Source organism: Gastrolobium bilobum, unplaced genomic scaffold, assembly GCF_033153095.1.
Source record: "Gastrolobium bilobum isolate Gb01-03AN ecotype WA unplaced genomic scaffold, APGP_CSIRO_Gbil_v1 utg6539, whole genome shotgun sequence".
Lineage (NCBI taxonomy): Eukaryota > Viridiplantae > Streptophyta > Magnoliopsida > Fabales > Fabaceae > Gastrolobium > Gastrolobium bilobum.
Window position 1 is genome coordinate 258,306 of NW_026897331.1, and position 22,811 is coordinate 281,116.

Genomic DNA, 22,811 nt, shown 5'->3' on the forward strand with positions numbered 1-22,811 from the left:
CCTCATTGCCTCTAACAGAATTTCCCTTCTAGAATATTCCCCCTCTAACTGCCTTGGTGACTCAGCATGAGTGCCTTGAGTGATTGATTCTCTACATTTCATTCTAGAATGTTCCTTAAGAGATGGTATCCTAACAATACTCCCCCCCTAAACACTCACCTTGTCCTCAAGGTGAGGTGCAACCCTAAAATAAAAAGAAATAAAAAAAAATTCCACCGGGATCCAATTGCTTGAATTGCAAGGATCTCCTTATGTATGATGATGCACAACAACTTCCACCCGGGTCCCATTGTATCTCTTTAACTTCCAAATGTTGAAACAATGCATTTGAACCACAAACTTCTGACACTTCAATGTTTTGTATAAGTCCTCGATGAATAGGAAGAAAGTTGAGAATACCCGTATGGCAGCATTCAAAATGGCCCCATCTCTGCTGTTTGGAAATTATAACTGTTGTAGCATATTTCATGCCAAAGTGCATTTTAATGGGTACACAAGGATGCAAAACCCATTCAAAATCGGAAGCCCATTGCACCCATAAAAATTTGGTCACTTTCATTGGATAGTAGCCAAACTGAATTAAGCCCAATGTTATAACAAACCCATTGTGTTTGAGTTGGGAGGGTTGGAATAACTCAAGTGTAAAATGGGCCTTACCTTTTAAGTAAGCAAAGAGGCCCAATTCTACTAGCCCATTCTCTGACCTAGTCTTCTCCACTTGCTAACCTTGTGCAGCACTGCAACGCCAAGACCCCATCGATTCTGATGGTTCAAGTAGGAGGGGTGCGTCAACCATAACCTTGTTAGCCACCGCTTGCTTTTCCCAAACGACTTTGGTCTTTTGTTTCTCCTCCTCGATCTCCACCTTATCCATTATAGTTTTTCTTTCCATCACTAATTCTGGTTTTAATTCCTCGAATTTTGCTTCCTCAGTTTTTCGAGAAGTAAAAATCACCTCTGTTTTTTGGGAACTCTGTGTAATTGTTCCGTCAGCTTTGAGTGAATCTTTCATTCTTCCACAAGATCTTCCCCTTCGTGAATGACGGCCTAAATGACGCTGGGTTTGCTTCTGCCTAAGCTTTTTGATGAGCCTTAAAATCTCTCTTTGGTTTGCCTCAAACCTGCTGGTGCGTTCCTCACTTCTGCTCACCATTTCCTCTAATCCCTCCATCCTTTCCTCCGAAGCTTCGAATTTGTTCTCCATTTTATTTCTCTGGTTTCCTCTGTTCATGGCTCCCAGATCTGAGCCATGCTTCGTTCTGCTCGTATGACGCTGCAGCAACTCTCCCTCCCTCTCACGATGGTGTTTGTCTGGTGGCTTTAGCAAAAGGGGTGGATCAACCACTACCGACGGTGGCGGTGGCCTTGCTGGCTCCCATGCTCTTTTTACCCACCCATGGTCATCTCCTTCTCGGAAGGAGCCTCCTCGTTCGTCATCTTTTCCGTCGCCTTCCATTGCAACAACACCTGTGTCCTCTCTTTTTTCTTTTTTCTTTTTTCGATCTCCCTTTCCATTGCCAGATTCTTTCCATTTTGTTTTCAACAATGATTTTTGTTTGGGTGGAATTTATGAACTCCTTGTTTGAGATTTGAACCATTGTCGCTTGAGAGCTCCTTTGGATTTCCCCTTTCTGTTCATCACAATTTTTTATCGGAACACAATTTGCCTCATCTGATTCTCCTCCATTCTGTTCTCCTTGCAAGGTCTTCGTCTCCTCCGTAACAGATTTTTGTTGTTGCTCTTGAGGCTCAGATTCTGCATCATATACCAAACAGATTTCAGGTAAATAATTCTCTATTAATGCCTTTTCAAAGTCACTCCAACTTGCATTAGGATTGCACCATCTCCAGCTTTGATACCAGCCGAAAGCACTCCCTCTAAGCCCTCTCACAGCTTCCTTCAACTTCTCATCTTCATTGATTCTTTCTTTCTGGAAAAATTGTTGCAAATAGATCAACCATCCTCAAGCTTCGTCATCCTCTCTGTCTCCATAGAACTTGGGAACTTTGCTTCTTTGTGATTTTCTTCCAAGCGTGGCCATGGTTCACAGAGCTCCCAGATCGGAAGCTCTGATACCAATTGTTAGGAACTGGTTTTTTGATCTGAATAATAAAAGGATTTAACACACTATTTGGCCCAGCAAACTGGATTTTCTGTATTAATGACAAGAACAATACATACCTATGACATAAGCTATTACAGAAGGGAAAGGTACAAGAACGTAAATGGCTATTTCTAGAACAGAATAAAAGAAATATCCTGCACCCCAATGATACAGGTTCAGTACAATTGAAGAGGTACTGATTATCAACTTTTATCTTGGAATGTTAGTCAAAGATTGAGTCTCAATAAAAAAAAACCAAATTCACGCATCATATCATCCAGAAATGTCAAACAATATGAACAATCAGATAGCCCCCATGACAAAAAAATTTAGAACAAGAAACTGTGATCAGAGTATCAAGGTTCGTGACCCATATAAAAAAATATTTGCTTGTTCATTAGAGGACCCAACAGTTCCAACAGATGTTAACAATTTAACAGAACTTGCCACAGTTGATTATGACGAAAAGAATCAGTAAGTTCAATATTTTTACCAAATTAAGGGGCAAGAAGGGAGCAGTTTTTTCTCTAGGCAAATTCTAGCTAAATAAATTGCTGAAAATACAAGGACATATCAGGATTCGTGAACTCACCAATCCCATGCAATTCCTTTAAGGCATAACCACTAGGATAGTTCCAGTATGATGCCATGAAAGTTGTGATAGTGCCTCCAAGACTACAAGATAATGAACAAGTACATGAAAGGATATATTCATCACAAATGAAACAAAATGACTAGTGGACCAACCTCATTAGAAGTAATCCCAACATAATGAGGAAAAGCAAGTTCCAAATCATCTTTTTCTTGTTGTTGTAACTGAAACATTTCAGGATACATATTAATCGAAGTCAAAGTCAGTAAAAGGTAAGAAACCAAGAATATAGACACATTAATTCTTCAAAGAAGGAAACATGTGACATTTTCAAATCTCTGTTAAGATTGTAAATACAATTAAAAGAGAAAAAACCCTTCGGTATTGATTTCCCAAATGACAAACAAAGAACAAAAAGAGAGAAATCTCCTACAAGGGTTCTCCTTACAGCTAAGGCATTGCTCTATTTTTTTCAAGCTAAAAAATCTGAATCTCCACCTTCTACCTTCTCATACTATTTAAACTAATTCTCTGGCTTTAACAACTTTCACCGCCCAAACATAACTATTCTAACTTACTAACTAACTACTCCTCTCTAACCCTATCAATGAAATCCCCGTGAAGTTCAACCTTGTCCATATTCATTTTATTATATCTCTTGGCATGCCTCCTCACAGTAGAACCCTTCGGACTTTAAAGCGTGGATAATATACAGACCTACTTTTTGGTTTACCTTGTGCTGAAATTTAACATTTTTTTATAGAAGAATAAGGGCAGTAGGGGAGCAAGGATTGAATACTAGAGTATAGACCACTTGATCATAGGCTTTGATACCACTTGTTAGCAATAAGGGTGGCAATCCTTCACGACACAAAAATTCATGTTCAAGTTGACCCATATTTAAATGTGTCGTGTTCGTGTCGACAAAATATGACATTCGAAAATTTGTGTTGTGTTGCCTGTCAACACAAACACAAATTTGACCCATTTTGACCTTGTAAATTTGTAATTTTAGTTGTAATTGTGTTTTCCGTGTTGTGTCATGTTAACCCTCATAAAAAGCGGGTCGTGTCAATATTGAGAACTCATAAATTTCAATTTGCGGGTTATTTGTGTCGTGTAGTGTCAACCAGCAAAAAATTGTGTGTCGTGTTCGTGTTGAAAGTTTTAACACGAATAAAAATTCGTCTCATGTCCAGTGTATTATGAAAAAGACATAAGTCAAACATGTTTTTGACAACTGTTAGAGAATAGCATAAACTATTAAAAAGCCTTCACCAATTAGCTTAAGCTTTTGGGTTAAATTGGTTCTTTACATAGTATCAAAGCTTCAATGACCATAAGGTTACGAGTTCGATCCTCACCGCCCCCACTTTCAAGTGGAATTAAATAAGCACAAGGTAAAACCAAAAAAATTGAGCATGCGCAATATTCACGCTTCAAACCCAAAGGACTCTTGCGTGAGGGGTGTGTTAAAGAATAATATAAACCATTAAAAAGTCCATCACCCAACACCTTAAGGTTTTGGATTGAATTGGTTTTATACAACAACATATAAAACTAAAAGTCCAAAATAAAAGAGTCAAAGTCTAATCTATCAAATCACAGCCATTACCTTGCATCGAATCTTCTCCTTCTCCATCAAGTTTTATTATCAAAATTCGGAAACTCCAAATCATCCATAGCTTCAACCAAATATTCTTCATTTTGCTTTGAGTATCCAAACCAAAGTTATCTATGTCTAAGTATTGAATAGTTGATGAACTTCCATCATTTTTCCACAACTCAATCATCACCAGATGAAAAATCATAAACGTTATAATATAGAGTATTTCTAACTTTCTTCTTCTTGACCAATCTTGATTAAGTCATCACAAAAGCATCATTCATTGTCTTTTGCTTCTAACAGTTTCTTCTCTTTGTGTCAACGTAAACAAATACAAAAGACATTAATATACAATTCAAATTTTTGGAATGAAATACAACTCATATTTCTTATACTTGAAATTTTATAATCACAAAGGCACTCCGGTTTCACTCACCCAAAGGAATTACATGTCAAGTCCAATACACGAATAGCAAATTTTTGGAGTTCTAAATGTTCATCCCCATAAGACTCTCCACTATTGTGATGGACTTTTATTTTTAAGTGCAACATCGGCTATTAAACTACCAAAAAAGTTCGATTGACTCTTGAAATCTTCAAGTTGACCATCAATCTATTTTTTCAATATTCCGTACCATCATTTCTAAACATTCATATAATCCACGTTTAACTTCAATATTTCAAATTCCCCACCTCGACTAATGAAATTTTTTTGGTAGTTTAGTAGCCAAGGTAGCATTTAAAAAAAAAACTCCATCAAATGGTAAAAGTCTCATGGGAATGAAAGTCTAGAGCTCCAAAAATTTGCTATTCGTGTATTGGGCTTGACATGCAGTTCCTATGGGTATGAGCAAAAATGGAGTGCCTTTGAGATGGTAAAATTTCAAGAATATAAAAAATGAATTGTATTTTATTTCAAAAATATGAATTTTATATTAATTGCTTTTGTATTTGCTTAGGTCCACACAAAGAGAAGAAATTGTTTGGAGCAAAAGACCATGAATGATGTTGTTTTTGTGATGGCTTATTCAAGATTGACCAAGAAGGAGGTGGCTAGAAAAACTCTTGAAGACTATAATGTTGATGGCATTTCATTCGATGATTATTGGATTGTGAAAAAGGATGAAATTTCATCTAAGACAACTTGAGTTTGACACAAAATGAAGAAGACTTGGTTGAACTGTAGATGATTTGGAGTTACTGAGATTTGATGAAGAACTTGCTTAAGAAGGAGATGAAGATGCCACACAAGAGATGATTAAGACTTAAATGATTTGATAAATTATATTTGAATCTTTCGTTTAGGTTTTTGGGCTTTTGTTAGATTGTGAGTTGAACTATTTGAATTTGATAATGGGTTGGAATTGTCTTTTATATTTAAACTCTCTTATATTTGTTGTCTTTTTTTTTGGTACATATATTTGATGTCTTTTATATTCATGAAGTTATAATTTAAATGTTATTTTATAAGCATAAATACTATTATTATATAATTAAAATTAGGAATATAAGATCTTACAATCAGTGTCGATTCTACAATTTACAATTTTGTCACCCCCCTCAGATCTTTAGATAAGATCTCAAGTATGACAACCTAGCTCCCACCTAGTAGGTGAAGAATTGGTTATTTTGTTGTATACTTGTATTAAATTTAAAACTATATTTCCTATAGGCCAAACGAAATTTCACGTGTAAATGACCACTAAACACTTTATGTTATGAGTGCCAACAAAATGTCAAATACCTTCGGATCATGCAAATTGTTTTGTTGTCTTAATCTTTATCCTTGTTTTATAATCAAGAACATTTTGGTGACTGATGGTACTGGCAATAAGGAACACAGCAAATATATTGTATATAATGGGAAAACCCCTTCTTACAAACTCCAATTCTTCTCACAAGACAATGAAACAGTAAGCAACAGACTCAGAGACACATTAATGAAAGATGATTGACAAAATACGCAGCTACTCTACCAGCACCTCCAACATAGAACAGACTCAATGACGAAGAACAACCCCACTCCCCATCAAGCTACCCCAACCATACCATGCTGCATACGTCCTAACTGCCCTCCTCTCTCTCCCTTCCCTCCTCTATAACAGATTCCCCTCCAATATTTCCACCCACCAAATCCTCTCCATTCAGAACCTTCCACGTGTCATCCCTTATAACAAATTCTATGGGCCTCACATCTTGACCCATAACCAGTTTATTCTTCTTTTTCTTACGTTGATATATGTTCATCAGTGGCCCAACAACACCTCCCTCCTTAACATTCACCTTGTCCTCAAGGTGAAGATCTGGGAAGAGTTCCTGCAGCTCCTCCACAGATTCCCAAGATCACTCACAATCTGGCAAATTAGCCCATTGGACTAGCACCTCAATCTTTCCATTCAACAGTCTTCTGGCATCCCTAATGGCACTTGGATGGACCTGCAGCTCAAGAGATTCAGTTAAACACCTGGGCAGAGACAACACCTGTACTCCCAGATTAATAGCTTTTTTTAATTGCGAAACATGAAAAACTGAATGCACTCGGGAGTAATCTGGAAGTTTCAATTTATAAGCCACTGGGCCTATCTTCTCTGCCACCTCAAAAGGACCATAGAACCTTGGGCTTAGTTTTAATTATAATGTATCAATGTATTGTATTCAATTGTATAAAACTGTACAAGAGTCCTTTATTTAAAGAGGTTAAATAACCTAATGGGCTAAGCCCAAATAACCTTCTAGAATAATAAACTAATAATAATAAAACTAATATTATTTCTAACACTCCCCCTCAAGCTGGTGCGTATATATCATAAGCACCCAGCTTGTTACATATATGATCTATTCGGGGACCTCTAAGAGCCTTGGTGAAAACATCTGCAAGTTGATCACTGGAACTGACAAATGCTGTCTCGATCTCGCCTGACTGAATCTTCTCTCTAACAAAGTGACAATCAATTTCTATATGTTTAGTCCTCTCATGAAAGACTGGGTTAGAGGATATGTGCAATGCGGCTTGATTGTCACAAAAGAGTTTCATGGGCCGTTGTTCACAGAGATGTAATTCCTTAACAATTGCTTTAGCCAGATGAGCTCACATGTCGCATTTCCCACGGCCCGATATTCTGCCTCTGCACTTGATCTGGCAACCACAGTTTGCTTCTTACTCTTCCAAGAGATCAAATTTCCTCTGAGGAGAACACAATACCCCGAGGTGGATCGTCTGTCTGAAGGAGAACCTGCCCAGTCAGCATCTGAATAGCTAGACACTTCTGCATTCCCCTTATTAGTGTATAATAAACCTCTTCCTGGTGCCTTTTTGATATATCGAAGAATCCTGATAACTGCATCTCAATGAGAGTCACAAGGAGAGTCAAGAAATTGACTTGCCACACTAACTGAAAAAGAGATGTCTGGTCTTGTCACAGTAAGATAGTTCAACTTTCCAACTAGTCGGCGGTAACGACCAAGGTCTGCCAATGGCTCCCCCTGTCCAGGTAATAACTTAATATTAGGATCCATAGGTGTATCAATGGGTTTACATCCCAACATACCAGTCTTATCTAAGATATCCAGTGCATACTTCCTCTGACAAAGGGAAATGCCCTTCCTAGACTGTGCTACTTCGATTCCTAAGAAATATCGAAGTCTGCCAAGATCTTTGGTCTGAAACCGATTGAATAAGTACTTCTTTAACTGATCAATCCCAGCTTGATCGCTGCCAGTAATAATGATGTCATCAACATAGACCAGGAGATAGATGCGCTGGCCAGAAGAGCTATGCCGATAGAAGACAGAATGATCTGCTTTACTTCGGGTTAAACCGAAGGATTGAACAGCGGAACTGAAGCGACTAAACCAGGCCCGAGGAGACTGCTTCAGGCCATATAAAGATTTACGAAGCTTGCATACCATGCCAGAACTCTCCCCCAGAGCAACAAAACCTGGTGGTTGCTCCATATATACTTCCTCTTGCAAGTCACCATGTAAGAATGCATTTTTGATATCAAGTTGTAGAAGAGGCCATTGATGAATGGCAGCAAGTGCAAGAAATAGGCGAACAGATGCCATCTTGGCAACAGGAGAAATAGCATGAACAAGATCCCATGTGCCACTGGAGTGAAGTGCTTGCATTTCATCAATCATTGCTTGACGCCAACCCGGATGAGAGAGTGCTTCACCTGTGGTTTTAGGAATAGAAATAGACGAAATACTAGAAACAAAAGTAAAATGTGGTGAAGAAAGTCTATCATAACTCAAGAAACTATAAAGTGGATGAGGGTTACGAGTGGATCGAATACCTTTGCGAAGGGCAATGGAAGTAATCTCTGATGGAGGATCCGGAGGGGAAGTGTCGACAGCAGCAGGCGGTGAGTCAGTAAGGGTCAAATCCGCTGGAGGCGCAGGCTGACGACGCTGATAGGTGAGAAAAGGACGGTCCACAGGGATGGAGGCAAGGGGCTGCTCCTCCGGGATAGAGTCTCCTGCAACTGGTAAAGACAAATCAAGAAAAGGAACAGGAAGAACTTGATCAACTTGTGTTATCCGAGATGGGATAGAATGAAAAGGTTGTTGATCAAGGAAAGTGACATCAGCCGAGACAATATAACGCTTGAGATCAGGAGAGTAGCAACAATACTCCTTTTGAAAACGAGTATATCCAAGGAAAATACACTTGAAGGCTTTGGATGTTAATTTATCTTTTCTTGGAGTAAGATCATGAACAAAGCAGGTACATCCAAATACATGTGGAGGTAGAGGATAGGAAGGTGCTCCTGGAAATAAAACACTAAGTGGAACTTCGTTATTGAATACGGAAGAGGGCATGCGATTGATGAGAAAGCAAGAGGTGATTATAACATCTGCCCAAAAACGAAGTGGAACATTCATATGAATTAGTAGGGTACGAGCAGTTTCAACCAGATGCCGATTCTTACGTTCGGCCACTCCATTTTGTTGTGGAGTGTGTGGACAAGTGGTCTGGTGTAACGTCCCACGTTTCTCCAAAAAATTAGAAAACTCAAGAGACACATATTCTTTTGCATTATTACTGCGCAAAATTTGAATAGAAGCACCAAATTGAGTATTTATCTCGGCACAAAATTTTTAATAAATTGAAAATAATTCAGAACGATTTTTCATTAAATAAACCCAAGTGCAACGAGAGAAATCATTAATAAAGGTGACAAAATACTGAAAACCCAAAATAGACATTGTTCGACTCGGACCCCAAATATCAGAATGAACAATAGAAAAGGAGCATCAGCTCTTTTATTGACTTTATTAGCAAAGGAGGAGCGAGTGTGTTTTCCTTGCTGACAAGAATGACAGTTTAAAGACTTAAGACTGGATAAAAAGGGAACCATATGCCGAAGCTTGGAGAGGCTTGGATGACCCAGACGGCTGTGAATTAGCTCAGGAGACTCTGTGAGAGAACATGCTACTGGAGAAGGTGGTGCAATCAGATAGTAGAGACCTCGTGACTCAATGCCCGCTCCAATCGTCTTCCCCGTACCCGAATCCAGCATAGAAAAGGATTGTTTAGAGAAGGTGACAGTACATGAAAGAGAATGAATCAACTGGCTAACAGAGATTAAATTAAAAGGAATGCCAGGTATATAATAAACATAACGCAAAGTTAAAAAGGGAGTTGGATTGGCTTCCCCAATTCCACGAGCAAGAGCCTTAGTGCCATCAGCAAGAGTGACAGAGGGTAGGTTATTAGAATAAGAAAGTGAAGTGAAGAGATCTTTATTACCACAAAGATGATGAGTAGCACCTGAGTCTATTATCCACGGACCAAGAGATGATTGATAAAAACAAGCAACATGATTACCAGTGTCTTGAGTAGGATGCTGAGAAGAAACCTTCTTGAGAAGTGCCTCATAGTCGGCACTTGAAAGAGTTACTAATCCAGTAGAAGGTGGTGTAGCATCAGTTTGAACAAAGTTGGCAGTCAGTGGCTTCAAATGAGGGTACTTCCTATAACAGCGTTCTTCAAAATGCCCAAGATTCTGGCAATAATTGCAACGAGGCCTCTGTCGGCGGCCATGTCTGCGACCGCGTCCACTGTTCCAATTGGAATCGCTGACTCGAGAAAAGAATGGAGATGGGGTAGTCCTGGAGGTGCTGACAATCGTGTTTTTGGAAGCATTACAAGAGCCCTCCATCACAAAATAAAATAAAGGAGATGACCAGATCTGAAAATAGGAGAGGAAGGCAAGCTGTGCTGTCTCGGAATGGTGGAAAGTTTTTTTTTTTTTTTTTCGTGAACAGTACCTGTACGGACGCGTGAACAGTAAAACTGTACGGACGCGATGAACAATGAAACCGTACGGACGGTGAACAGTAACTATGTAAGGCCGCTATGAACAGTAAATCTGTACAGACGCGGTGAACAGTGTTTTTTTTTTCCTTTTTGAAAACCCGCGTGAACAGTATAGAACCAAGCCGGAGGGATGCACGGCGTTAGAGAAAGGAGAGAACGCCTAAGCAGTGGGCTTAGGGTTTTAGCGGAAGCGAAAAATCCCCAGAACAAAGAGCTCTGATACCAAATTATAATGTATGAATGTATTGTATTCAATTGTATAAAACTGTACAAGAGTCCTTTATTTAAAGAGGTTAAATGACCTAATGGGCTAAGCCCAAATAACCTTCTAGAATAATAAACTAATAATAATAAAACTAATATTATTTCTAACAGTTTTTGATTTATGTGCTTGGCTAGTGACCGAAGTTTGTAGGGCTGTATTTTCAAATACACCATTTCGCCAACTTCACAGGTTACTTCCCTTCGTCCCTTATTGGCCTGCACCTTCATTCTCTCTTGGGCCTTGTATAAATTCTGCTTCAAATCGTTTAAAATAGCATCTCTTGCATGCATCCACTGATCTACAGCAGCCACTGACATCCTTTGCTTATCAAATTGAATAATAGTAGGAGGATCCCTACCATATAATGCTTTGAACGGGGTCATCTGTGAGGAACTGTTAAATGAGCTATTAAACCAATATTCGGCCCAAGGAACCCATTTAACCCTGCTTCTTGGATGGCTGCTCGCAAAACACCTCAGGTATGTCTCCAAGGTGCGATTTACCACCTCCGTTTGCCCATCCGTTTGTGGATGATAAGCTGAACTAAACCTCAACCTCGTTCCTGTTGCCTTAAACAATGCTCCCCAAAATTTGCTAATAAACAGCCGGTCCCTATTTGATACTATTGACTTAGGAAACCCATGCAGCCTCACTATCTCTTTAACAAACAGACCCGCCACTTCCTCTGCAGTGAACGGGTGTGTGAGAGTAATAAAGTGTGCGTATTTGGTTAAATGATCCACCACAACCAAAATGGTGTCAAACCTCTTTGATTTTGGCAGTCCAGCAATAAAATCCATAGACAAATCTTCCCATACCTGATCTGGGATTGGTAATGGAGTCAGCAGCCCTGCAGGAAGTAAATTTTGATACTTATTCTGCTGACACACACTACAAGCCTTCACAAAATTCTCCACATCTTTGCGCATTCCTTTCCAATAAAACAAAGCTGACACCCTCTTATAAGTTCTCATTTCCCCTGAATGACCACCCCAAGGTGAAGAGTGAAATTCTTCCAAAATAGTGGGCAACAATGGAGATGATGAGGAATGACAATCCTATCTTTATATCACAAGCAACCCTTAGCCACAAAATATCCAGGATGTGAAGACGAATCCTTTAAAAATTCTGTCATCAACTTTTTAATACCCGGATCATTGAGAGCCTCCTCTGCTAGTGTTTGCAGATCTGCACTGGTGGTCACTGACAACATTTTACGGTCCATGACCCAAGACAATGCATCAGCAACCTTATTCTCCAACCCAGGTTTGTATTGAATTTCAAAATCAAACCCCATGAGCTTAGCTACCCATTTTTGTTGTCCCTCCACCATCAACCTCTGTTCTGTCAAGTATTTGAGGCTCTTCTGATCTCCTCACAATAAAATGGCAGCCCAACAAGTAATGACGCCATTTTTGCACTGAAAACACAATTGCTTTAAGCTCTTTCTCATAAACAGATAAGGACTTATCTTTTTTTGAAAAAGCTTGACTGAGAAACGCAATTGGATGCTCTCTTTGCATTAACACTGCTCCCATTCCCACCCCGGAGGCATCTGTCTCCACAACAAATATCTCATCAAAATTTGGTAGTGCCAACTCCGGTAACTGCATCATGGTCTCCTTCAATTGCTCAAAGGACTTCTGAGCTACTTCATCCCACACAAAACTGTCCTTCTTCAACAACCTAGTTAGAGGACTAGCTATGTGACCATAATTCTTCACGAATCGTCCGTAGTAACCCGTGAGGCCCAAAAATCCCCTCAACCCCTTCAAAGTGGTTGGGACTGGCCACTTTTGCATTGCTTCAACCTCGGCAGAATCAGTTTTCTCTCCCAGTCCAGAAATGATATGCCCCAAATATTCCAATTTTGCCTTTGCAAAACTGCATTTTTTTATTAGCCACAAAAAAAATTTCTTTTAACACCTCCAGCACCTGACACAAATGTGTCCAACGAGAGTCTTCATCACTACTATAGATCAGAATGTCGTCAAAAAAAACCAACACAAATTTGCGTAGAAAGGGTTTAAACAATTCATTCATCAGTGATTGGAATGTGGAAGGGGCATTACATAAGCCAAAGGGCATCACCAAATATTCGTAATGACCCTCATGAGTCCTGAAGTCTATTTTCTCAATATCTTCCTCCCTCATTCTGATTTGATTATAGCCAGATTTTAAATCTAGCTTAGAAAAAATAGAAGCTCCCTCTAGTTCATCCAACAATTCATTTATCACTGGTAGTGGAAATTTGTCAGGGATAGTCACATGATTGAGCGCTCTATAGTCCACACAAAATCTCCAACTTCCGTCCTTCTTCCTGACTAAAATCATAGGACTAGAGAATGGGCTAGTACTGGGCCTGATCCACCCTACAGACAACATCTCCCTCACAAACTTCTCCAGCTCTTCCTTCTAATAATAAGGGTAGCAATATGACCATAAATTCAGAATATTGGCCCCTTCCTTCATTGTAATACGTTGGTCACCAGTTCTTTGTGGGGGTACCCGTGAAGGATCCTTGAACACTTCTAGAAATTTTTCAATGACCTTCGTGGCCATGCCTCCAGGAATAAGAGGGGACCCTTCATTCAATCCTACGTACCCCAACTCCGCATAGTAATTTTCCACTCCTTTTTTGAGAGTTTTGCTCAATTTTTTACAGGAGATGAGCCCTCTCGAACAATTTAGGATCTCCACGTATTTCAACCGTTTTCTCTCCTTGAGGCACCCGCAAGATTAAGTCTCTGAAATTTGCCCTGACTTCACCCAATCCCTCCATCCAGACGAAGCCCAAAATAACATCCACCCCTTTCAGTTTGAACAAGAAAAAATCTTGAGAAACAGACATACCTGGAAGGTTCAGTTGCACTCTCTTGCACGTCCCATGGCATCGAACCTGATTGCCATCCCATATAGTAATGGATGGACTTTCCTCAGCATTCACCGGTAGATCGAGTTCCGCTGCTAAGCGAGCAGCCATAAAATTATGCGAAGCACCAGTGTCGATCAAGATTGTGACTCGTCTCCCTTTAATCTCACCCCACAGCATGAGTGAGCGATTAGAAGTAAAACCCGCGATGCTATGTACGCTCAGTTGAAGATTCTCTACTGCTTCAGCTTCATTGGTGTTGGACCAATCCAGGTCACCTTCCTCGACATCTTCCTTACCAGCCAACATCACATGCAGTTGCGCTTGCGGGCATACGTGATCTGGTGAAAAGGGGCCATCACATCGGAAGCATAAATTCCGGCTACGCTTTTCGTACCATTCTTCCGGTGACAGACGACGGAATTTGTTGCCTCGATTTCCACCACCACCGCTAGGACTCCTCACGTTACCGACACTAAAGGATGCGTCGTTTCTGGGGTTACCAGAAGACCCCATCTCCTTTTGTTGGCCAACACTTTGGGTTATGCTATTTGGGCCCAGCACCGTTGGCCCATTATTTGTTTCATCCACACTATAATGGGTCCGGCTATCTGAAGTGCCCCCAGGTCCAAATCGACTAGGAAGCGTCGTACGCGCATAATGTGGCCCATTACCATTAGTAGGCCCACTTCCTCCCCTTCCATTTTGGGTACCCATTTGGCTCCGGACCCTTTCCCTGTCCTCCACCCTCTGTGACATTACCATCATTCTGCCCAGATCACTCAAGTCATGGAGCTTAATTTCAGCTCGAATCTCTTCGTGCAAACCGTTAAGGAACACCGCTTGCAACACGTCCTCGTCAGCTTGCCTAAGCGGAGCGGATAATAGTTCGAATTTTTCTCTGTACTCAGAGATAGTCCCCTGTTGACGAAGGCACATCAGAGCTTCGTAAGGGTTGCCTGAAGAAGACGGATGAAACCGTTCCAAGATTGCAGCTCGGAATGCTCCCCAAGTGATAGTCGGATTCCTCTGCTCCCACCACTGGAACCAATTGAGCGCCCTTCCTTCCAAACACACCGACGCTGTCTCTACTTGCTCTCCGGCTGTAATCCGGTTAATGCAAAAGTATCTCTCCGCACGATAAAGCCAACCGTATGGGTCATCACCTGAAAAGTACGGGACCTCCACTCTTCGTCTCCGTTCGTTTTCTCTGCCAGGACCATGGTTTCCCTCTCCTTCGTTCGTATCGTTTTCCCCTGCCTCACCTTCACCATTTCCATTGAGACTCCCATCAACTTGTCGGTTCATCCTTTCCAGAACTTGAGTGAGCAAATCGTTCACCCAATTCATCGAAATCTCCAACCCTCCTATTCTCCCAAGAACGCCTTCATTGCGTTGCTCCATCGCTACTAGCCTCTGTTCAAACTCGTCGACTCTAGTCTCCATTCGGGATCGAACCATTCAGATCTCCCACTGGATCAAATGCTCTGAATACCAATTGATGGTACTGGTAATAAGAAACACAGCAAATATATTGTATATAATGGGAAAACCCCTTCTTCCAAACTCCAATTCTTCTCACAAGACAATGAAACAGTAAGCAACAGACTCAGAGACACACTTTTAATGGAAATAGACTCAACGAGACACTTTAATGAAAATGGACTCAACGAGACACATTAATGAAAGATGATTGACAAAATACGCAGCTACTCTACCAGCACCTCCAACATAGAACAGACTCAATGACGAAGAACAACCCCACTCCCCATCAAGCTACCCCAACCATACCATGTTGCATACGTCCTAACTGCCCTCCTCTCTCTCCCTTCCCTCCTCTATAACAAATTCCCCTCCAATATTTTCACCCACCAAATCCTCTCCATTCAAAGCCTTCTACGTGTCATCCCTTATAACAAATTCTATAGGCCTCACATCTGACCCATAACCAGTTTATTCTTCTTTTTCTTACGTTGATATACGTTCATCAGTGGCCCAACAGTGACTACCAAAATGAATAGTACAGCCATATTGTATTATTAAAGCAGTACACTTAGTCCAAACCAGAAGAATCAATATATAAAAGGCTGCGGAAGATGCTTAGTATATTGAAATAACTTGCACCTAAGGATTTTAGCTACTGCAAGTTCTTTGCAATTTTTGGTGCTATAAGGGAACAACTTGTGAGATAGGCTAAATCCAGTGTTTACAGAACTAACTCAAACAAGGAAAATGCAAACTTCTGAAAAGACCACACAATAACCTCACATGAACATAATGAAAAATTAAGTTTGTCTGAATTAAAGAAGCAGAAGTAACTTCCACACAAGTCCTTATTATCAAGTATAGTGAGCCAGACTTAATGCCTTGGCCTAATGAGCTGCCTGGCACAGCATCATCACTCCTGAAGCCAAGACATAGATTGAATAGCATTTTTATATTCAGAATATTGTTCTTTATCCATAATCCAATAATAAATGAGAAAGAAAAGCAGACTAATGCCACACCAACAAGGAATGCAATGCATATTTATTTATATTTCAAATTCCCAAATGATTTTCTTTTCAAAAATATCCACTTTCAGTCAAATTTTATATACATGATGTAATAACTTCAGAAAATGCAGAGAGAACCCATTTAATTTTTATTAAACCATATAAAATTCATAAATTCACAAATTGTCGTGTCAAATTCATATCTGAGCACAAATATTACAACTAAAAACCATATGCAAGACAAGAAAAAGCTGAGGTAAAATAGACATATAGCTGAAGAAAATACTCTGTATGAATAGGAACAGTAAATATTATATCCGAAACTTAAATAAGTAAAGAGAACTTACATTCTGTTACATGCAATTGAAGCAGACAAGTTAAATATTGGAACTGAGCTTAAGATAAAACGAAGCTCCTGCAGTGTCCATCAAAATAAAGTTACATACGAGTTTCAGTTTAAAGAATGGTACAAACGAAATCATGGATTTCAGATTCTAATTATGGTACCTTGTGGGGAAGCTTAGAATAAAGCAAAATGAAGGCAAGAACTGGGAAAGTGAAAGACCGAACCCTTTGGTCTACAAAGAGACCAAACTGCAAAGAAGACAGCTTGTCAAGTTATTTAAGAAATTATTTGCCGAATCTCCACCAAACGACACAACTTATACATAAGCTTTCTTCCCTGTGAATTGTCATCGTGATACATAAATACAAGTAACATTTTTATAGTGTAGAAAACACGGTGATTGATATTTCAAAAATCTGGAAAAGCAAGACAAAAAAAAAATGATTGAAATGCAAGAAATTGAGAGCCTCAAAGGGAATCATATATACGAGCTTAAGAAATTTAAAAAGAGTCTAAGGAAAAGACACAAGCCTCAAAATGACATGATTTTAAATATAGCCTTCACAGCCATGTACCACAATTATCTAAAACAGCGTTGCTTTACACATGGGATGCCAATAACATGAATGAAATGCAAAACCAATAATGTAAATGGAATAACTCACTACATTTTTAATTGTCTTGTGTATATATTTCTCCCAATCCACAATTAATCAATTATTTATTTCTTTTCATCGTTGAAACATCTCTATCTTCCAGGACAACTGCTATATTAATCACACAACAAGCTCAATCCTCAACGCATTTTACTATGACTATCCACAGTCCAAATATCCCACTATCTTTTAAACAAGATCTTCAAGAACATACATGACTTAGTGCATACATGCTAGATGCTTGAAATGGGTGAGAACATATAGGGAATAAACTGAAATGAAGTATTCAAAGCAAATGGGCAATAATTATTCTACAATAATTTCATAGTTCAAACATAAATCATCAAATATAAACCCTTAAGTAGCAGCTCAGACTAGACAAAGGAAATTTTGGGTTTTACCTTTAGAGATAATAGAAAGTTTGGTTTTAAGAAAAATACCCAAAATATACCATATTGAAATGACAAAATATTTATCTATTCAGTCGAAGTGCAATAAGCCACCACATCAAGTTAGAAATCTACATAAGAAGCAACAAGATGATCATTAAGGAGGATATTTTGTAATCCAAGAAGTTACCAGTGAAAGAGGATACGCAGCAAGCAGTGAACGAGGGAGTGCTGAGGTGAAGTACCAGTGGAAAGCATGCGTCTAACAAAAATATTGTGAAGGAACATAAAAAAAAATATCAAATAGAAATGGAACAATACTATCAAAAGTGACAAACAGTATGTACGTTCATTATGCCTCATCCACATGAAAAACAGAGAAAATTCACTACGATCAATGAAGATTACAAGGAGTAGCCATTCAACATCCAAACCAATGTTGTGAAAACCGGACCGGACCGGCCGAGTCGACCCGGAATTCGGTGAACCGGGCATCTGACCGGTCCGGTTATCACATTGGACCGGCCAAGTACCAGACCCGGTCTGACCCGGTGCGACCCGGCCGGTTTTGGTGAAAACCGGTGACCCGGCCGATAAACCGATGACCCGACCCAGGTTTTTAAAAAAAAAAAATCATAATTAACATATTTTTGTGATATGTTACTTATTGACTACATAAGTTGTGTATCTACAATACTAATATTATCTCAGTTATGCACTATGTAAGAAATTTTGGTTTGATTTATAGTTAGAGATGTCGTTTACTGAACCTGAAACACTAATATCACAAACATTATATGTTTGTTTGATCCTTTATTGGACAATAATGTATAATTTATTATTTTTATATTAAAATATTTAGAATTTATATTATTATTTTTAACTATTTGAGTATGTTTATAATTTTTTTAATATAAATTATAGATTTAAATATAATCACCGGGTCATGCAGTTGAACCAGTGACCCAATGACCCAGTACCTCGACCGGGTCAATGACCGGGCCGGATTTAATAACATTGATCCAAACCCAAAGCCCTATAAACTGAAATCCTCACTATTGCGGAAATACACCCCAAATCTCTTTGAAAAACCCTTCTTGTGTTGTGTTCCCCTGCTGGCTTTCAAGTTCAGCCAGTACATAATTAAATACGATCCACTTAATAACAGAGATCTTAGTAATCACAGGATTTCTGAAAAAAGTAGCCCAAGGATTGCCACCTAAAGGAAATCCCAAGTGAAGGGGCACTGCAAAGATTTACAGCATCCAGAGAAGCAAAGGAAGAACGGACATAGCTGTCCACATTTAAACCAACCAAACCACTTTTAGTCAAATTAACCTACAAATTAAAGATAACAAAAAATTTTTAATAGAAACAGCATTAACACAAGTATCATCATCATCAAACTAAAGGTGGAAGACCATAACCTCCTCCAAACCAACTCCAATACCCTTAACGATATCCCTATCCACAAGCATTGGAAAGGATATGGCTTAGAATGTCAACCTCTAAACGAACAAGAAAGGGGATAAAAGATTCCCTCATCAGACTCTTGATTATCCTTTAAACTAAGCCTTAGCTTCAACATTCACAATCATAGAAAAGTAGCAAATGAGAGAACCAGAAGAAAATTGAATATACTCTGCTCATGAAATATGTATAACATATATTTTCATTTTCTACAACTATGCAGTTGTTCCATAAAACCTCTTTAAAGGATACTCCCCATTCAGAACTCTTGTTTAGTACAGAGTTAAACCAAAAGACTTCAAATTCAGGCCATAATAACCTTTTCCACATAATTGAATCAGCCAATATGGTTAGACCTGTATGTAAGAGACCTTGATGTCAGAATCAACCTTTATTTAAATTACTGATCAAATTAAAAAAAAAAAACATGTCACTGACCTACACAGAAGAAGGCCATTGCAGTGCAGCGTTTCAGAGCTCCCCAAAGGGAAACTTTTTTTGTCTTCCCTTCAAGAGATGAATCGTATTAGGCATAAAGCTTGATCAAGTTAACTTAATAATGGAATTGTCAGAGCAAATTTTCAATTTTATTTTTACAAGAATTCAACCAAAAGTGCAAGGCCAGGAAAAATTCATCAAACAGAACAATTAACTTCAAATGCCAAATCCAATAAACACTATTCTCCAACGATTAATTACCACATTAAACCTAGTTAAAGCAATGAAGTTCTATATTTAAATTTTAAATAAATGTTATACATAGAGTTATAGGCCGAGCCTGGAACAGTGGTAAAGCTATTCCTTTGTGACTGAAAGGTCACGGGTTCGAATCCGAAAAATAGCCTCTCAGCAAATATATAAGGGTAAGACTGCGTACAAGAGTTGCCCTCACCACACCCTTGCTAGTCGGGGTTTAATGGAGAGTGATGGTTATATATAGAGTAAATAGGAAACATATCAACACCTTCCCTAATCATCCTATAATCTCTGAGATAGTAATAATCTATGTAGCACCGATACTTCAAAAAAAACTGAAGTGTCAATGTCGAACACGCAACACGCTCCGACATGCTCCCGATACGTGTCCGACACTTGGTCAAAATTTTTGACACGTTGACCAATCCGATACGCGAATTTGACCGTGCTGGTGGCATTTTTGTAATAAATTTATAATTTTAAAAAAATAAAAATATATTAATAAATTTTTAAAAAATTAAAAAACATTTAATAAAAAGTTAAAAATAAGTGTTTTTTCATTTTCCTTCTCTCTAATAACAAAATCCACAACCACAGGAGACGTGACAACCCATTTTTCTTCCCTCTAATAGTAATAACAAAACCCTAAGTTTCTGACTAAGTCTCAAATTTGACAAAGCAACGGAAGTTCACCAGAATGCAAAAATAGACAACTTGCTGATTGGAAGTCCCAAATTTGAAATTACTTGTGAAAATAAATGTAACACCCTCAAATTTCTAAACGTATTTTTTTATATATTTTGATAAATTAGTTTATTAATTTATTTTCTATAAAATTTGTATTCAGTTTCCCTAATATTTTGAAAGAGTACTGCAAACCAAGTTCCGAAATATATAATTTAACATCAAATTTAAATTAGTTACCATCGTAGCTATTCTTGTTTGTATTCATGACTACTCAGAATTGTATACATATGTAATGAACTCATTAGATATCCTCCAAACCAAAGAATTGACAGATATCTAACATGGAGGTTAAGCACAATGGCAATTTGACAAGATCTCTATAATGCAGCTCAAGCCTTTAAGGAGAAATGGATAAATTTAAAGCAAGTAATAGAAAAATGCAACATACCAAAAGAAGTTGTAGCCCAAGGGGACAAAGAAGTAACAGCATGTCACATCTGAATACAGTTGTAGCAAAAATCTGATAATCAGAAAGAGCCAACAGATTATTTCAGAAACAGCGAAGCATATCAAACATCCTAATAATTGAAAAGGCCCATTAATTCTAGAAACCATTCTCGGTATTAACACTAAAATGGTTATATATTTGGAAAAAAAAAAAATTAAGAAAATGATATATTGAACTACTAAAAGCAAGGTTGTCGAATTCATAAGTTACTGAAACTTGAGCGGGTATATAAATTCAACTATTAAACTACAAGAGTTCACATATATTAATATATACACAGAGCAGTGGGTCCACAAAAGATATTTGAGGGGCAGTATTTAACATAATTTTAAAAAAATACAAGGTTTTAATACATTATAACAATCATCTAAGCCAAACACAACTTTTAATCTTTTATATTATAAAATTTAAAATGTTTATAAGATTTTAATAATCATTCTCTTGATTTAAATAATTGAAGTAGTGACAAACTCATTATTATATTTATTTATTTGGGTTTTTTGTTTTACAATATTAAGTTATAAATGATCTCTGACCTTCAAATTTAGTTTTGAATGAAAAATACCACAGATACGAGATACCTGCAGATACGACAGATACCACAGATACGAGATACCTGCATTTTCCTCCACAGATGAAACAGAATAACCACCAGTAGAGTTAATGCTATCTAATTACAAATCTTTTGAACTCCTATGTGATTTCAGGTCATGGGCATAATTTAAATTTTTTCTCAGCATTATTACTAATTTACTATTGCTAGAAATGTTTTCATCATCTGCTTCAACTTCTTCAATAAAAACTTTTTCAGTCATCCATTCACGTCAGGGGGGAGATCATCAAACTATTTTTTTTTTCTTCAATAAAATAGTAATAGCAATAAAGTTACAGTTCTATTCCTGTGTTTCTATCACTTTTAAAATCACACTTTGGAAGTTGGAACTAAATCAACACAAGGCTGATTACCCTACTAAACAATAATCACTAGTAGGTAACCAATATTGGCTCAATGGAATTCATGTGTTATAGCACAGACTTAGTTCACATACACATAAAAATTAGAATTAAGAAGTTTTGTCAATCCATAGAATACAGAGAGTCAAATACCAAATAAATATCTCACCAAAAAAAGAAACAGTAAACTTGATAATATAAGTTGAACTTTTCTCTTTAAAGATAGTGATTTTACTGTAAAAGACTAGTTTAAGAAATCAATTCTGGCACGGAATATTTAATCACAAAATTCCGGCATTGCAAAAATACATATATGACTCGAAATGACAAAAGTTACGTTAAGAGCTTATAATATTCAAAAGAGAAATTAAGATTTTGTACCCAATGTGAAACTGAAATAAAACCACACGACATACATACCAGAGAATTTAGAGCTGCATAAAAGCGTCCCTCAAACCAGTATCCATATGCCAAATTCACTGCAAAATAAATCAAGAGAAAGTACAGCGCCATGACATTGACTCGCACATAGGAGAAATCCCTTATAAAGTTGTAAATGAAATTTTCAGGGAAAATTAAAATAAATCAAAAAAATACAAAATTCGCTGAATTAATGCAACAAGAATTGTTCTTTCATAATTTATAAAATTTTCTCCGAACAATGACCAAAATGCCACGTTTTGTCAAATTTTTTAACCAAATGCCACGCGAACAGTATTTTTTACCAGACTGCCACGTGTCATAATTCGCTACCACTGGTAGCGAATTTCGTTGCCAATAATTTCATGACACATGGTCATATTGCAGACCAAATTCGCTATCAGTGGTAGCGAATTATGACACGTCAT

The 22,811-nt window shown here is 38.1% G+C and overlaps 1 protein-coding gene across 4 annotated transcripts in view; it reads right to left on the reverse strand.

Annotated features, from left to right (window-relative positions):
* The window catches only part of LOC133306060 (dol-P-Man:Man(7)GlcNAc(2)-PP-Dol alpha-1,6-mannosyltransferase), a 40,412-nt gene that overhangs the window by 12,351 nt on the left and 5,250 nt on the right, over positions 1–22,811 (reverse strand). For all 4 annotated transcript variants that reach the window (XR_009750838.1, XR_009750839.1, XM_061506338.1 and 1 more), the window contains exons 6-14: positions 22,384–22,442; positions 20,950–21,021; positions 19,557–19,620; positions 19,371–19,474; positions 17,839–17,910; positions 16,765–16,851; positions 16,605–16,672; positions 2,853–2,921; positions 2,698–2,780 (exon numbers count right to left, since the gene is read on the reverse strand). Coding sequence is in view for 2 of the 4 variants with exons in the window: in XM_061506338.1 (XP_061362322.1) it covers positions 2,698–2,780; positions 2,853–2,921; positions 16,605–16,672; positions 16,765–16,851; positions 17,839–17,910; positions 19,371–19,474; positions 19,557–19,620; positions 20,950–21,021; positions 22,384–22,442 (678 nt within the window). In the remaining 2 variants the exon portion in view is untranslated. The remainder of the gene's footprint in view (positions 1–2,697; positions 2,781–2,852; positions 2,922–16,604; positions 16,673–16,764; positions 16,852–17,838; positions 17,911–19,370; positions 19,475–19,556; positions 19,621–20,949; positions 21,022–22,383; positions 22,443–22,811) is intronic.